Source organism: Salvelinus sp. IW2-2015, linkage group LG7 (assembly GCF_002910315.2).
Source record: "Salvelinus sp. IW2-2015 linkage group LG7, ASM291031v2, whole genome shotgun sequence".
Classification (NCBI taxonomy): domain Eukaryota; kingdom Metazoa; phylum Chordata; class Actinopteri; order Salmoniformes; family Salmonidae; genus Salvelinus; species Salvelinus sp. IW2-2015.
In genome coordinates, this window is record NC_036847.1 from 6426224 (window position 1) to 6443025 (window position 16802).

A 16802-nucleotide genomic window follows, 5' to 3' on the forward strand; every position below is an offset into this window, starting at 1 on the left:
GTCTTATGTCTCAACAGAAACTGGCTTCAGGTTGATCCTCGATGATCAGCAGTAATATCCCACTTGATGTAGCTTCAACTTGTGGAAAGATGTTCCTCTCCTTCAAGGTCAGTCTACTGCAGGTCTGTACATCAGTTTTCAGGATGTCCAAATATGGTAACCCAAATACTTGATGAATCTGTGTCCAAAGTGTCTGAGTCTTTGTATGAGTTAGAGAGGGGTCATTCTTCCGTTATTAATCCGGTTGAGATCCTCTGTTCATAGAAAGTCCTCTGGTTTCCCCCTTAACTTCCTCTGTCACGGAGTATTCCCTTTTGTCCAAGTATCTTCTGACAGCAGAATTTGAACGAAGACAAAACACAGATAGACTCTTGCAGGTGGGGAGGAGGAGAGCAAAGTCCCAATCAATCACTTTATCCCAGTCGAGATGGACAGACAGGTGTGCTGTTGACGCTACAAGTCAGTGAGACAGTAGGCCTTTAGAAATAGGTGTCTGAGGAGTCTTATCTGGGCCTGGTTAGAGAGAGGACATAATTCAGTTAAGTCAGGGATATTACGCTTGTTTTTGATTACCCTGCGTGGATGGTGTATGGCCTGGTTGTGTGGAAAAACAGATATGGCTGCAATAATGATACTAGGGGACCATGAGGGAAAAATAATGAACCTGTTGTGTTGGAGTTTGTTGGTTATTCTAATGTTTTGAACCAAACTTCCATTGAAACATTTTTTTTTTATAGGGGTCAAAGAAAATACCCCTGGTTGACCTTTGACCTCCAGTTCACCCCTCTTGCAGAGCCGTTATATAAACCATGTCTTTATTTATGGTCTCTGCTAGACTTATTATATACAGTATAGGCAGTTATTCTGTCCCTCCATTTGCACTTAAGTTAAACTATGGGCTGTACTATTGTACTCTTTTCTTCTGATATGCAGTAGATATTTAACATGTATTCATATTTAATAGTAATTTAATCTCCTCTGAAGCTTGATGATATATGTTTTAACGGTATTACTTTCCTCGGTATTCAAGGGTCCACATCGAGTTTAATAGAAGTGTTGTCCGCACAGCTTCTCTTGGGAAAAGAATGATAGGTAGTCAAACAGGGGGGTGTTGCACCTGTCAATCATTCAAATGTAATCCATCGCCATGGAAACTGCAAGAGCTTCATGTTTTAGTGGAGCTGCAGACAGAGTAAGCTTACAAAGATTTGACATGGCGAAACACAACGATACAGTATGGTTATAATGAAAAAGAATAAACCATTCTGTGTGCAACAAAGAATTGAACCCAAGATGTCATATTGCTCCGATAAAAGCTTTTATAGGAGACGACTTCTGTTTCCATTTCTTCTAAAACACACAGCGGAATGAAAGACCTGGCAGTATGGTCTCGTAGTTCACAACAGAACCGTAGTAGGCTATCAGCATGTGGATTGAAGTCATAACCTGTACATCCTGTCACTGACCGAGGTTGAGAAAAGCATCCAAATGTACCCTCCTGAATGACATTTCATTTGTGCCCTCCTGAACTACATTGTCACAAGAGTGCGAGTCAGTCAGTCATGATTTATTTCTGTGTAGCACAACCCCACCCAGGCAATGCCAGTAGTACAGTTGGACTGCAATAGAAATTGAAACGATGACACAAAGAACGAATGACAGTCAATTCTGAAGGAGTGTTCTCTCTGCTGCCACACGGCAAGCGGTGACGGAGCGCCAAGGCTAGGTCCAGGAGGCTTCTAAACAGCTTCTACCCCCAAGCCATAAGACTCCTGAACATCTAGTCAAATGGCTACCCAGACTATTTGCATTGTCCCCCCCGCCTCTCCCCACCACCGCCACTCTCTGTTGTCATCTATGCATAGTCACTTTAATTAACTCTACCTACATGTACATACTACCTTACTAACTGGTGCCCCCGCACATTGACTCTGTACCGGCACCCCCCTGTATATATTGTTATTTTTTACTGCTGCTCTTTAATTACTTTTATCTCGTATTTTCTGAAACTGCACTGTTGGTTAGGGGCTCGTAAGCAAGCATTTCACTGTAAGGTCTACAGCTGTTGTATTTGGCGCATGTGACCTAAACAATTTGATTTGATTGACATCAGCCGAGCTCACCCATTTCCTATGAGTGTCTGCTCTCATTGGAGGAGGTGCAGGAGAGACACCCAACCATTAAACCCACACAGACACCTCTAATCATGGAGCAGGGGGGGTTAGACCTGGACATGTTTTAGAGATTGGAAGACAGGCACACAGAGGCAGACAGACAGACCGACAGAGGCAGACAGACAGATGGACGGACTCCGGCTGGCTCCAATCCCTCTGCTGTCTTTTCATAGCTCAAAAGAAGACGTTGAACCACAGCGTTGGCGATGGAGCTCAAAGGAAAGCATTTTCATAGTCCTATCGCCGACGCCAGCTTGAGCTGGGAGTTCAGTCTACTGCATATTCTGATTGAGGCAGGAATTCCACAGTGGCATTTTCCCATCCCCTCCATGAGCTGCAGGCTGCACATCAACACTCACTCAGCTCTGTGTTGTGGTCCTGTAGGAGCAAAAGAACAACATCGATGCAGAGGTAGACAACAATCACAAAGCAGACAGACTAATTCTAACAGACACACTGGGAGACATAGGACACGAGGTAGCAATGCCAGTAGCAACGCATATAGAAAGAGTGAACATATTCACAGCCAGGGGAGGCGATATCTGGCAGTGTTGGACAGCGTGGTGCACTGACGGGAAGAGGCAGGACCTGGGCAGAGTGTTTGGGACGAAGCCCTGGGCCTGCAGCTTGATCACCAGCCTGTCTACAGGACACAGGTAACACACAAGCACATTACCCTACAATCTGAAACTGTCAAGCACATTACCCTACAATCTGAAACTGTTAAGCACATTACCCTACAATCTGAAACTGACATGCACATTACCCTACAATCTGAAACTGTCAAGCACATTACCCTACAATCTGAAACTGACATGCACAATACCCTACAGTCTGAAACTGACATGCACATTACCCTACAATCTGAAACTGACATGCACATTACCCTACAATCTGAAACTGACATGCACATTACCCTACAATCTGAAATGGACATGCACATTACCCTACAATCTGAAACTGACATGCACATTACCCTACAATCTGAAACGGACATGCACATTACCCTACAATCTGAAACGGACATGCACATTACCCTACAATCTTAAACGGACATGCACATTACCCTACAATCTGAAACTGACATGCACATTACCCTACAATCTTAAACGGACATGCACATTACCCTACAATCTTAAACGGACATGCACATTACCCTACAATCTGAAACTGACAAGCACATTACCCTACAATCTGAAACTGATTTATAAAGCAACTGCAGCTGCCATCACATCTTACACCAAAAACAGTACAATCAATGTCCTGAGAGGTATAAGACCAATGTCCAGTGCCGAATTTCACAATACGAAATACACAGTTGAAGTCGGAAGTTTATGTACACTTAGGTTGGAGTCATTAAAACTTGTTTTTCAACCACTCCACAAATTTCTTGTTAACAAACTATAGTTTTGGCAAGTCGGTTAGGACATCTACTTTGTGCATGACACAAGTAATTTTTACAACAGTTGTTTACAGACAAATTATTTCACTTATCATTCACTGTATCACAATTCCTGTGGGTCAGAAGTTTACATACACTAAGTTGACTGTGCCTTTAAACAGCTTGGAAAAAGTTCCAGAAAATATGTAATGGGCTTTAGAAGCTTCTGATAATTTGAGTCAATTGGAGTGTACCTGTGGATGTATTCAAGGCCAACTTTAAAACTCAGTGCCTCTTTGCTTGACATCATGGGAATATCAAAAGAAATCAGCCAAGACCTCAGAAAACAAATTGTAGACCTCCACAAGTCTGGTTCATCTTTGGGAGCAATTTCCAAACGCCTGAAGGTCCACGTTCATCTGTACAAACAATAGTATTCAAGTATAAATACCATGTGACCACACAGCCGTCATACCTCTCAGGAAGGAGACACGTTCTGTCTCTTAGAGATGAACGTACTTTGTTGCGAAAAGTGCAAATCAATCCCAGAACAACAGCAAAGGACTTGTGAAGATGCTGGAGGAAACAGGTACAAAAGTATCTATATCCACGGTAAAACGACGAGTCCTATATTGACATAACTTGAAAGGCCGCTCAGCAAGGAAGAAGCAACTGCTCCAAAACCGCCATAAAAAAGCCAGACTACGGTTTGCACTGCACATGGGGACAAAGATCGTACTTTTTGGAGAAATGTCCTCTGGTCTGATGAAACAAAAATATAACGGTTTGGCCATAATGACCATCGTTATGTTTGGAGGAAAAAGGGGGATGCTTGCAAGCCGAAGAACACCATCCCAACCATGAAGCACAGGGGTGGCAGCATCATATTGTGGGGGTGCTTTGCTGCAGGGGGACTGATGCACTTCACAAAATAGATGGCATCATGAGGGAGGAAAATTATGTGGATTTATTGAAGCAACATCTCAAGACATCAGTCAGGAAGTTAAAGCTTGGTCGCAAATGGGTCTTCCAAATGGACAATGACCCCAAGCATACTTCCAAAGTTGTGGCAAAATGGCTTAAGGACAACAAAGTCAAAGTATTGAGTGGCCATCACAAAAGCCCTGACCTCAATCCTATAGAAAATGTGTGGGCAGAACTGAAAAAGCATGCGCGAGCAAGGAGGCCTACAAACATGACTCAGTTACACCAGCTCTGTCAGGAGGAATGGGCCAAAATTCACCCAACTTATTGTGGGAAGCTTGTGGAAGGCTACCCGAAACTTTTTTGACACCAAGTTAAACAATTTAAAGGCAATGCTACCAAATACTAATTGAGTGTATGTAAACTTCTGACCCACTGGGAATGTGATGAAAGAAATAAAAGCTGAAATAAATCATTCTCTCTACTAGTATTCTGACATTTCACATTCTTAAAATAAGGTGGTGATCCTAACTGACCTGAGACAGGGAATTTTACTTGGATTAAATGTCAGGAATTGTGAAAAACTGAGTTTAAATGTATTTGGCTAAGGTGTATATAAACTTCCGACTTCAACTGTATATGTTAGAGTACATCAATCAATGTTTTGAGGGTAGACATGGGAGTTTCATAAGTAGGTGAGGTTGTTATGGCAGTAGCAGGAAGTTTGAGGGGAATTTACCTGGGCAAGCAGCCAGAAACACACTGACCCCCTGCTCCTTCAATTCCCCCACAACCTGCCGCAATGGAAAAACACAGTGTGTTACACAGCACAGTATGGACTATCTCTTGTTCCCTTTCCCTGTCTCATACTCGCTGTTATTTGGTTCAGGTAATGACTGTTTGGGCTCACCTTACATAGTGCTTTGATTGACATAGAGTCCATGAAGAGGACTGAGCTAAACTCTAGCACCAGACAGTGCCTTGCGCCTGACATTTGAGGTAAGGGCTGGTTCTCAATGAGGGCTGCATTCTCCAGTTGGACACGCTGCACAGACTGTTTGCACAAAAACACACACCCACACACACTTGCTAATGTTCGTAGACTTTCACATTGCATGAGTTACAGCTGTCAACCTACAGTAAGTACGTGAAGGAATGCACAACGATGCAGAAACAAACAGTGGAATGCGGTGGTTCTGGGTTGAGTTGTAGTTCATGCTATATTGTCTGGGTTGAGTTGTAGTTTACGTCTCATAGCATGTAGCCTACCTACCTTTCTGAGAGAGCTGAAGAACAGCTCAGCATTTGCAAAGTACAGAGGGTTGGAGCAGGAGAATACAGAAACTCCAGGGATCGGACTGGCCTGTGAAACACAGAGCAGGCCAGGGTGTTGTTCATCAGCCGCACAGCAGGGACTGGTTAGTTAGTTCAGGTGAAAGGTTTCTCAATGGCTATCCTAAAGGTTACCTCAGCATAGAGACGTAGGTCCCTGTAGCAGTCCGTCCCAGGAATATGACCCAGCACTGCACTGTGGGAGCTGAGAGAGAGATAAAGAGACAGACGGACAGACAGACAGACATAATACAAAAAGACAAAATGAGAGAGAACAGACATGAATGACTACCATAGGTGTTATGCGAATCCCATAACATGCACGCCACCTAACGAGTGACCGACACACTCACAGTTGAGTCCTGTAGACGACAGTGATCAGAGAGAGGGCCAGAGCAGCAGCCAGGCCAAGATCCAGGTTGAAAATCAGGGTGAAGATCAGGGTGAACACCCACACCAGCTGTAGGGAGAGAGGGGAGAGGGACACAGGAAAGGCCCTGGATTAGAGGCCTATCTGGGGTGATCAGTGATGGATCATCAGAATGACTGAAGGCATACGGAATGGATGATGGATGTTATATGGAGGCTGACGTACCAGGTCCAAACGGTCAGATGCCCAGAGCACTGGGACTTCCCGAAACTGACCCAGAATCCCTTGCAGATTTACCACAATGACCACTGCTAACACTGCCTGTAACACACACACACACACACACACACACACACACACAGAGACAGAGCAACAAGTATAAACACTTACAAACACGAAGGCAGAGAATGAAACAGAAGCATATGAACACCAAAACAAACAAATTAACGCAAACACAGTCAAAACATCTGATTTCAGTGTTAGAGAAGGGATTGTAGAAGGTGTTATAAATGACTTGAGTACTATTGGCAGCTGCTCAAAGAGATGTCCAATCTTCAGCAAGATGGTGAGCATCATCAGAGCAGAGAGAAGGCCAGCCGCCTGTGGACAGGAGGAGCGAGGGGGAGAGATTAGAGAGGAGAGAGCAAAAGAGAGGGAGATACATATAAGTGAGGGAAGATGTGAGATTAAGACTTTACCCCGTGTCGGTGTTTAGCACACAGCCAACTATGGACTACATATTCCCCACGGCAGACCAGGGTTCAATTCCAGAGTCAGACTTTACATTTCTGTATCTGTATCAATACTACAGTATGTCTATCACAGAGAACAAATCCATTCTCCTTGAAGATGTGTATATCTCTGCCATTTCCTGGTTGCAAAAATGTGAATACTTCGCCCAATTTCAGTTTATGTGACAAAACAAGCAAGTATATAGTGTAGAGAATCATTTTAACATCTAAACTGCTGGGAAATATCTTTTCCATAACCAAAACACTTTGTATTTTTCAGCTGTTTGAAGCTGGTCTATAACAACGAAAGTAAAAGATGCAAAAACATAGAAACGGGAAGCATAGAAATCGTGCACATTGAACAGATCTGCCACTTCTTCGACTTCCTTTCAATGAGAATGACATACAAAAGTATGTGGACACCCCTCTCAAATTAGTGGATTTGGCTATTTCAGCCACACTCGTTACTGACAAAAGTATGTGGACACCCCTCTCAAATTAGTGGATTTGGCTATTTCAGCCACACTCATTACTGACAGATTTATAAAATATAGCACACAACCATGCAATCTCCATAGACAAACATTGGCAGTGGAATGGCCTTACTGAAGAGCTCAGTGACATTCAACACGACACCATCATAGGATGCCACTTTTCCAACAAGTCAGTTCATCAAATTTCTACCCTGCTAGAGCTGCCCCGGTCAACTGTAAGGGCTGTTATTGTGAAGTTGAAACGTCTAGGAGTAACAAAAGCTCAGCCGCGAAGTGGTAGGTCACACAAGCCCAAAATCACCATGCACAATGCCAAGTGTCGGCTGGAGTGGTGTAAAGCTCGCCGCCATTGGACTCTGGAGCAGTGGAAACGCGTTCTCTAGAGTAATGAATCACACTTCACCATCTGGCAGTCTGACTGGGTTTGGTGGATACCAGGACAACTCTACCTGCTCCAATGCATTGTGCCAACTGTAATGTTTGGTGGAGGAGGAATAATGGTCTGGGGCTGTTTTTCATGGTTCGGTCTAGGCCCCTTAGTTCCAGTGAAGGGAAATCTTAACTCTACAGTATACAATCGCATTCTAGACGATTTTGGGCTTCCAACTTTGTGGCAACAGTTTGGGGAAGGCCCTTTCCTGTTTCAGCATGATAATGCCCCCATGCACAAAGCGAGGTCCATACAGAAACGATTTGTCGAGATCAGTGTGGAAGAACTTGACTGGCTTGCACAGAGCCCTGACCTCAACCCCATCTAACTCCTAATCGCTCAACACCTCTTGTGACGGAATGGAAGCACAGCAATGTTCCAAATTCCAGCTTTAAAAGGAAAAAAGGAAACTCTACCTGAGTTTTCACCCCAATACTTTCTTGGACCGTACTGCGTGACAAAGAACCGCTGACGGCAAAACAGTGGAACATCCCTCCAATTGTGTTGCAGAGGCCTATCGCCAAACAGGTCCTACAGCAGGGAGACCACTTATAGCAGTGAAATAGGGGGAGAGAAAAACTGGTCCTTCTGACAGTGAAGTGAGGATAGTGAGTTCATTATGAGACAATGTGAGAGCTCATTTCTCTGTTACCTGGTTGCTGTCTATGGCGTAATCATGTTTGTGTGCAAACATTCTGCCCATGGAGGAGGTAAAGCCAAAGCCCACCACAGCCAGGGACAGAGCAGGACCAAACAGCTCTTTGGCCTGGGCTAGAGAGGGGAGGGCTGGGGGAGACAGGCTGGAGCCACGGAAAGAGAGAGTGGGACATACTGGTAGTTTCATCATATTTTTGTATTCATCCCATGTAGCCTGTGAACATAACACGGTAATAACTCAAGTTTTATGTCACAAGTAAATTCATTTGACATGGCACAAACAGATGAAGAGAGACAGTAGGACTAACCCCGTGGGTATGTGTCCTACTACCTGGACACTATGTTGTCCTGACAACTCCAACTGCACTGACAGGAAGGTGGACAGAGTTATCTGAGGATAAAATGAAGAGGACAGAGGAGATGAAGTCATCACACTGGAACAGTCTTCAACAGAAAGACCTTTATGCAATTCTGACTCATGTCTGACTGTGTGTGTGTGTGTGTGTGTGTGTGTGTGTGTGTGTGTGTGTGTGTGTGTGTGTGTGTGTGTGTGTGTGTGTGTGTGTGTGTGTGTGTCTACCAGCACCAGCTCCCATGGAATGGGTATGGGTAGCTTGGTCTTGAAGAGTCTATTCAGCATCTTTCCTCCCACCAGGATCACCATGGAGACGGCGGAGACAACCAGCGTCCCAGGCGTTGCGTTAGTCACTCTAGACAGCACATCAACCAGCGTCTGACACACACCAGGGCACAGGGATGAAGACAGGGACACACACACACACACACACTTTCTCTGTCTCCTATACACGCACAAACAAAGCTCACCCAGCCTACAGCCAGGAAACCGCTGTGTCTGTTGGTTGAGATGCCAAAGAGTAGAGGCAGCTGGTAGATGGTGATATGAAGGGCCGCCGCCGTGGTATAGCCACTTACCAGGGGCTGAGACAGCCAGCGACACACATCCCCTCCTCTCATCAAGAACAACACTATCTGTAGAGAGGGACAAGTAACATACCTAGCCTGTCATCCTAAGACGTGTGTGTGTGTGTGTGTGTGTGTGTGTGTGTGTGCGTGCGTGCGTGTGTGTGTGCGTGCGTGTATGTGCGTGCTCACCTGTATAAGGCCACAAAGGAAGGTAAGTTGTACTGCCACACACACTCGAGCCATCTCTCTGTCGCCCTCCCGCTCCTCGACGCCGTTGCTAAGCAACTCCACGTTACCCGTCACAGTCCCAATCATGATAGAAAGAATGGCGAAAGTACCTGTGTGCCCGTCATGCATGGAAACGCACCGATGTCATATTCAAAGCCTTGAACTCTTTCCTCGCTCAGGCTAACTGAACCCTACCCACATTTCACTCATTCAGCACTAACTGAAAAGAAAAGAAAGCCAGCGAAGGAATTTGATTATGTCCACCACTTCAGGTGATGAGAGTGACGCAGAGGTCCGTGTTAACACTCACCCACTGAGAGGTGTCTGGACGTCCCAAAGATGAAGTAGATGACCAACGGATAGAAAGAGGTGTAGAGACCAAACACGGGCGGTACCCCGGCCAGCAACGCATTAGACAGGCCTTAGGGGGAGAGAGAGATTGAGGGGGGGGAGAGAAACACAGAGAGTGAAGCGTCTGGCCTAAAGCAGACATGAGCGGTAGGTATACCAGGTGCGTATCAATCTCATTCATATCTGTAGCTTCAGGTAGTCAGTGGTACCTCCGGGTAGGTGCATGATACCCACACTGACGCCCGAAATCAGGTCTCTGATGGCGTTGTCTCTGAGGGAGTAGCGGGGCAGCCAGGAGAGGACAGGAACAGATGACAACATACAGCTCTTCAGCCTGGGACCAGAACACCTGGGAGAGGAGACAACCAGAGTTGGGGTTCAATCGTAGACATAAAGGGTTCATTTCTCTCTGTTGAATTTGACAGGTATAAATATGTAGGCCAAATTAAAAATGTTTTAAAATATAAAAAGAAATGTAATATTTAAAAGAAATACCAATAATGTGATATCGTTCCTCATAATAATATACGGTATGTCCCTCACGATGCCCCAGACTACTGGGGGGTGGGGTTAACATTCACGCCACAATGAAAATATAGAGCATGAATGCTGTGCTGGCGCAACAAGGCTCCACTGTCACTCACCAGCATTCTGCCTTCACCCTCTCCCAAACCGACCGGGACTTCTTTCCCAACCGCTGACCCAGTATATCCAACTGTGCTTCGTCCAGCATGGCTGTGTGATCAGGCAGGACAGGATTAAGAATAATACTGTCCATCTTGAAGTCAAAGGCACAGTGCAGGTACACTCTCCAGCACTGCTATATAAGGACGGTCTGACTGCTGCCAATTTTCCATTTGCCAATTTCTCTCTATTTTGTGTATGAATAGTTCAGTGAGCCAGTTCAGATATAATTAGAGTGAAGTTGCAAAAGAATAGCATAGCAATTAAATAGAAAAATAACCCAACCGTGTGTATGTGGGAGACTAAATACTAGGTGAAGACAAAACCTGTACAGAGCTATGTCCAGAGAGAATGAGCGGGCTGATGTCATGTGAGTGTGTTTACCGTACACCACGTGTGCCGGGGAGGGTGGTGTGAATCCTTGAACTCTGCTCAGAGCAGCGGGCAATCCGTTCCCCTCCCCCTCGGCGATTCAACGCTGCTGAATACTTCCTTCACCGTGGCTCGCATTCAGACAGAATGGCACCCGAAGTAGTGCACTACACAGGGAATAGGATGCCATTTGGGACGTGGCCAAAAAACAGCCCTGGCTTAAAAGTAGGGCCTTTCCCAAGAGGGAGAATCCAAGCAAACTCCTTGATATCCTGGCCCATCGACAGTTGATGAAACACCACACTGTCACATTCACAGGACTTACGCTATCTAACAAACTAATGTATTTGTGGAATCCTACAACCACGAGTATAATTAAGCAATAAGGCCCGAAGGGGTGTGGTATCGGGCTGTTCTTTAAGCACGACGCAACGCGAACGCGACGCGACACAGCCCTTAGCCGTGGTATATTGGCCACATATCACAAACCCCTGAGGTGCCTTATTTATATTATAAACTGGCTACCAACATAATTAAAGCAGTAAAAAGAAATGGTTTGTCATACCCATGGCATACGGTCTGATACACCACAGCTTTCAGCCAATCAGCATTCAGGGCTCAAACCACCCAGTGTATAACGGTTGGTGGATTACAAGACATCAGCCTGTACTACACTGAACTAATCGCTCAACGCCAACAACAGCGTGGAGACCTGAGGAAAACATTCCACACACATATGAAATCAGGGAAACACAAAACTACTGTAATACATTTGGATCATGAATTATTACTTAATAATTCCACAAGATCTCGTCTACAGTGGGGCTTGGATCTATCTGGGGCCGTTCCATAATATATGGTCCAAGAAACGCTGTGAGTCACACGTGTAAGTGAAGTCAGATGCCTCTCACTGTAATAAACTAAACTCAGCTCCGTATCGAATATCATTATCAGTAGGAGAAGGGAAAAGTGAACTAGTATACAAAGTCCGGTTGTATTTCAGTGTCTGTTGTTCCCGTGTGCTTTACAATGACAGAAGGAATGAAAAGTTATGGAGAGCGGAACATGTCTCACGGACTGGATAAAAATGGATCAAATTGACTTCCCTTTCGAGCCCAATCAGAATCGAGTAGTCCACAATGTCATGGTGTAACTTTCAATTGGCATGATAAAGGTGGACATGAGTCGAACATCACACGATTTAACTAGCATTTCATGTCTTATCACACAAAGTAGTATAGTAGAGTTGGTACAGTAGGCATATTATAATAATTATATTAATTATAATTATACATACTGTACCAACATGCTCAGGGGGCATTAAAAAAACACAAAAAAAACCGAGATTAAACATTATCCTCTTTTAAAATTCTGATCCCCTGACATTTGTTTAAAACATTGCAGCGGTTTCTCTGGAACTTGAGAGAACGAAGACAACAACATTTTGATGGGAATGAACTGTTGTGAATCTCTGGCTCCTAGCCTGATGCCACCGGGATGTGCCTGCCAGTGGTCTCACAGAGACTACAGGGTTATCAGATTGTCATCCTGAGGAAAAGGTCCAGATGAACATCACCGCCTCTGCCTATCTGTCTCAAAGTCCACTGATATCAGATAGCCACACGTGACGCCATGTCAGTGGTCACGGGTGGGCATGTCTGTGGAGTAGCGTATAGGTGTGTGAGTATGAGTGTGCACCGCTTTGCGCAGGTGAAGCTCAGGTATCTCTACCAGTGAGTGTGTTTAATGATTTGTAGGTGTGGGTTGATTCTGCTGCTGTACTGATATGCATAAAGGTCTTGGGATAAAGCATCTTAGGTTCTCAAACGAGCCTTACATTGTAGCCATTTGCCACATCACATTGTAGAATATAAAGTGACATAATGACTAAAACAAATTCGTCCAAATAATTCTGACACAAATGGAGACTTTGAAAAATGCTTTACCCAAAGTCTCAGGAGAGAATTCTTGCCAACCTTACATGATAAACATTGACACATTAGATCAAACATGAACTTTCTTTATATCATTTAAAGTGTTATGATGACTAAATGAAATGCTATAGTATTATGATTTTGAGAGAGAAATACAGATATTTAAATGACCATGTCTTGGGAGAGAATGATTACCAACCTGCAATGGGACCATTTGCCTCATTATAACTACTGCATCAAACATGAACTTAGATAGACTTTGACAAGCATATCAGGCTACATAAAACTCTACCATCCAATTATTCTGAGTTTTAACTCGGTATGTTTTTTGAATCTGCTATTTCTTTGTTGATATGTTTTAATCTGACAAATTACCTAATTTAACCTGTACTACACTGTCTCAAAGCCTCATCCCCAGATCCAGACAGCCAAGAAGAACAAAAAATTCTTAACACGACACACACACACACACACACACACACACACACACACACACACACACACACACACACACACACACACACACACACACACACACACACACACACACACACACACACACACACACACACACACACAAAACACACACACACACACACACACACACACACACACATAAATGTTTAGTACTCCAATCACTGGGCACACTAACATACAAACGCTGAGAATAAATGTGCTTTAGAAGCAGTATCCCTGGACTGAGTTCATCAGAAATGGTTCAGATGGTCCTGTTGTGGTCCTTGGTGTACCATCAAGTCGGTCAGTACTGGACAGTAGTCCCGCATTTTCAGAAGGACCGTGCCTGACCACCGGTGCCAGTGCTTGGACTTGATGTAATTGTGATGCAACCAGAACTGGACCATTGTCCTGGTGAGTGGTCAAGTATTGTCCTAGTTAATAGCCATGCTGTGGTCAGTACTGAGTCGCTGTTCTGGGTCATGGTGTGTTGCGGTCAGTCAGTACTGGATCTGTCTCAGCAGCAGCATGAGGTCTCGGACGCGTTCAGCGCGGCTGTGGGGGGACTGGTGCAGCGGCAGCTCGAAGAAGGAGAAGGTGAAGCTGCGAGAGAAGCTGAGGTTGGTGACGGGTCTGAGTGGGGGTAAGCGGGGGGCACGGGGCAGCCTGTGCTGGGGGAGCACCCTGCGCCTCACCCTCACAGCCCTGCTCCCCTCCGTGGGAGCTGTGACTGGGGGCGAGGGGGCAGGGCTCCGGACACCGACACCCCCCGACAGGTGTCGGGGGAGTTGGGAGGACAGGGGTGTGGGGAGATGGGCGGGCGGGGGCGGAGGGATGCTGGTGAAGGAGGATTCGGACAGGGACAGTCCGCCCCACGGGGTCATGCTGGCCGGGGGAAGGTTGCCGGAGGTCTGGCCCGGCTGGGTGCGCTTCCTCCGTGCGGCCTGAGAGGGGCGCTGGTGGGTTGTCATAGTAGGCTTGGCTGTGGAGGAGGAGAGAATCTTCCATGTTGAACAGACAAGGCAGTACATGTTCAAATGGACTGTTTTAAAGCTAAAATCCACAGTTGGTGAAACTGCCGGGTCTGTTTGCTATATTACAACAACAAATGAGTTATCTCAAACAACGAACACTGTTTTTCCCTGAGGACATCATTGCACGCGTGATTAGCACTGCAGAATATGTCATGTGATTTTTTTTTTTACCACGATGCTGGACGCTCCTCTCTCTTTCGTTTCATCAACAAAACAAAAACAATAACAAAGGCGCTGGGGGCCGAACAGTGGCCACCTTCATGGATTTCAGCTTTAAAGTACCTTCGTTTGTCACTGATATACAGTTGACATAGGGCGAGGCTGTCTTTGAATTTGTATAGTGTACAGTTTTAGAATTGTATGTAAATGTGCCATCAAAGTGTTCAAGTGTATAAAAGTGTTTTACTAAATCAAGCATAGGCGACACACTGACTGTACAAAACATTAGGAACACCTGCTTTTTCCATGACATAGGCTGACCGGGTGAAATGATCCCTTATTTATGTCACTTGTTCAATCCACTTGTATTAATGTAGATGAAGGGGGGTTGACAGGTTAAAGAAGGATTCTTAAGACAATTGAGACATGGATTGTGTGTGTGTGCCATTCAGAGGGTGAATGGGCAAGACAAAAGATTGAAGTGTCTTTGAATGGCGTATGGTATTAGGTGCCAGGCGCACCGGTTTGTGTCAAGAATTGCAACACTGATGGGTTTTTCACACTCAACAGTTTCCCATCTGGCCAACTTGACATAACTGTGGGAAGGATTGGAGTCAACATGGGCCAGCATCCATGTGGAACGCTTTCAACACGTTGTAGAGTCCATGCCCCTGATGAATTGAGGCTGTTCTGAGTGCAAAAGGGGGTGCCACTCAGTATTAGGAAGGTGTTCCTAATGTTTTGTACACTCAGTGTACAAAGGGAATCATTTTTCATGTGGATTTCCTTGCCCTAGTTCTTGCCCGCTCTTCTTGCCCTGTGTCTCTCTGTTGATATGATCAAGTGTCTGTGTGTTGACAGAGCACAAAGTCAGAGGAAAACAAACACTTGAGAGCCAACTGAGAGGAGCGGAGTGGAGACAGGAGTGGAGACAGGAGAGGAGACAGGAGAGGAGACAGGAGTGGAGACAGGAGTGGAGACAGGAGCAGGTCTCTTAGACCAGTTAGCATCGGACACTGGTCCAGGACCAGCGGTCAAGACAACGGAGCAGACGGACTGATAATGTTAACACTGATGTTCCAGTGTCTATATTACATGACAGCACTTTTCTTTATTGGAAAGGGAGTATGTCTGTTCACTGCATGCTGCTCCTAGGGAGCGTCTTCAAATAGATACTGGATTGGAAGTCAAAATAGCAACACAATCCAGTATCTATTTGAAGACGCTCCCTAGGGGGTCTCCTCCGTGACCCCGAAACCCATAAGTGGTCGAGGAGTGTGTCAATTCGTTAGTAGGCAAAGGGAAGATGGTCCTCCCCTCTTCGATAGCCTCCTTAAGGCGAGGAGGCACAAGTGCGTCCTACCGGATTACTTCACAGAAGACTTTTGAAATCTGCCACACGCCTTCAGAATCAGCTGTTGTTTTCTCGGAGGAGGAAAGCGTGCAAACATAAAACATGTATATATGCTACTTGTCCCTTTATCTGTAAAATGTCTTGCACAACTAGCAACATTTATTTTTATCACTTTATACATTTCTTTTGGGATTCCACCCTGTAAACGCCATTTGCCTGATGGCACGCGATTGGAGGAGTCTAATTTCATACGAGCGCACTTTTGTCCACTTTTCCTCTCCTTGCCGCCTTTCCTCGATTACCTTTGACATTTTTCAGAAAGGAGGCCAGAGAGGACGCAGAAGTTGAGCCAATCTAATTGAGAAATTATAGAAATGATAGTTAGTTCACTGTACCTGCTGGCTTACTTCCAGAGGAGCCAATCATAGGCAACCGATCCTGTGGCATCATAGATCCTGCAGCCTGTGATGACAGAGCAGAGAGATCAGTTTATCTCCATGATAAATACACAACAACTTGGTCAACAGTGTCACCAGTTTGTAGTACTCTACCTTTCTGGTGGGTGTGGAAGGCTCCTCAACTTGGGGGTCTTTTCTCCTCCCTCGGGGGGTTCGCAGGCTCACCTCAGCCCCGTTGTCACGGGCCCGGCTACGCCGAGGCATCCCTCACACCACTACACACACACACACAAACTCTTCCTTTCTCGTCTTTAATCTTTCGGCAGACGACGCCTTCTGTTCAACTGAGCTCACAGCGAAGTTACTTCACCCTTCAGCACCGACTCCCTCCACGCATCAATAGATCCTCTCTCAC

At 45.4% G+C, this 16802-nt stretch overlaps 1 protein-coding gene across 1 annotated transcript; it reads right to left on the reverse strand.

Annotated features, from left to right (window-relative positions):
• Positions 1-1296: 1296 nt before the first annotated feature.
• slc26a6 (solute carrier family 26 member 6) lies at positions 1297-11053 on the reverse strand. The gene is made up of 17 exons (XM_023991848.2): positions 10641-11053; positions 10206-10345; positions 9956-10066; positions 9607-9755; positions 9319-9483; positions 9074-9226; positions 8802-8884; positions 8489-8636; positions 8253-8384; positions 6704-6781; positions 6407-6502; positions 6165-6271; positions 5947-6016; positions 5753-5842; positions 5390-5533; positions 5219-5273; positions 1297-2817 (listed from the first exon to the last, which is right to left on the reverse strand). The coding sequence occupies exons 1-17, from the start codon at positions 10772-10774 to the stop codon at positions 2597-2599; spliced, it is 2076 nt and encodes a 691-aa protein (XP_023847616.1). The 5' UTR covers positions 10775-11053; the 3' UTR covers positions 1297-2596.
• Between the last annotated feature and the right edge of the window lie 5749 nt (positions 11054-16802).

Excerpts from the sequence above, each read along its gene's own strand:
- slc26a6 (XM_023991848.2), bottom strand. The coding sequence starts at position 10,774 with ATGGACAGTATTATTCTTAATCCTGTCCTGCCTGATCACACAGCCATG. Across the intron at positions 8,637-8,801 it reads GTAGGACACATACCCACGGG|CCTGTCTCCCCCAGCCCTCC; the intron begins GTTAGTCCTACT and ends CCGTGGCTCCAG. Across the intron at positions 5,274-5,389 it reads CAATCAAAGCACTATGTAAG|GTTGTGGGGGAATTGAAGGA; the intron begins GTGAGCCCAAAC and ends CCATTGCGGCAG.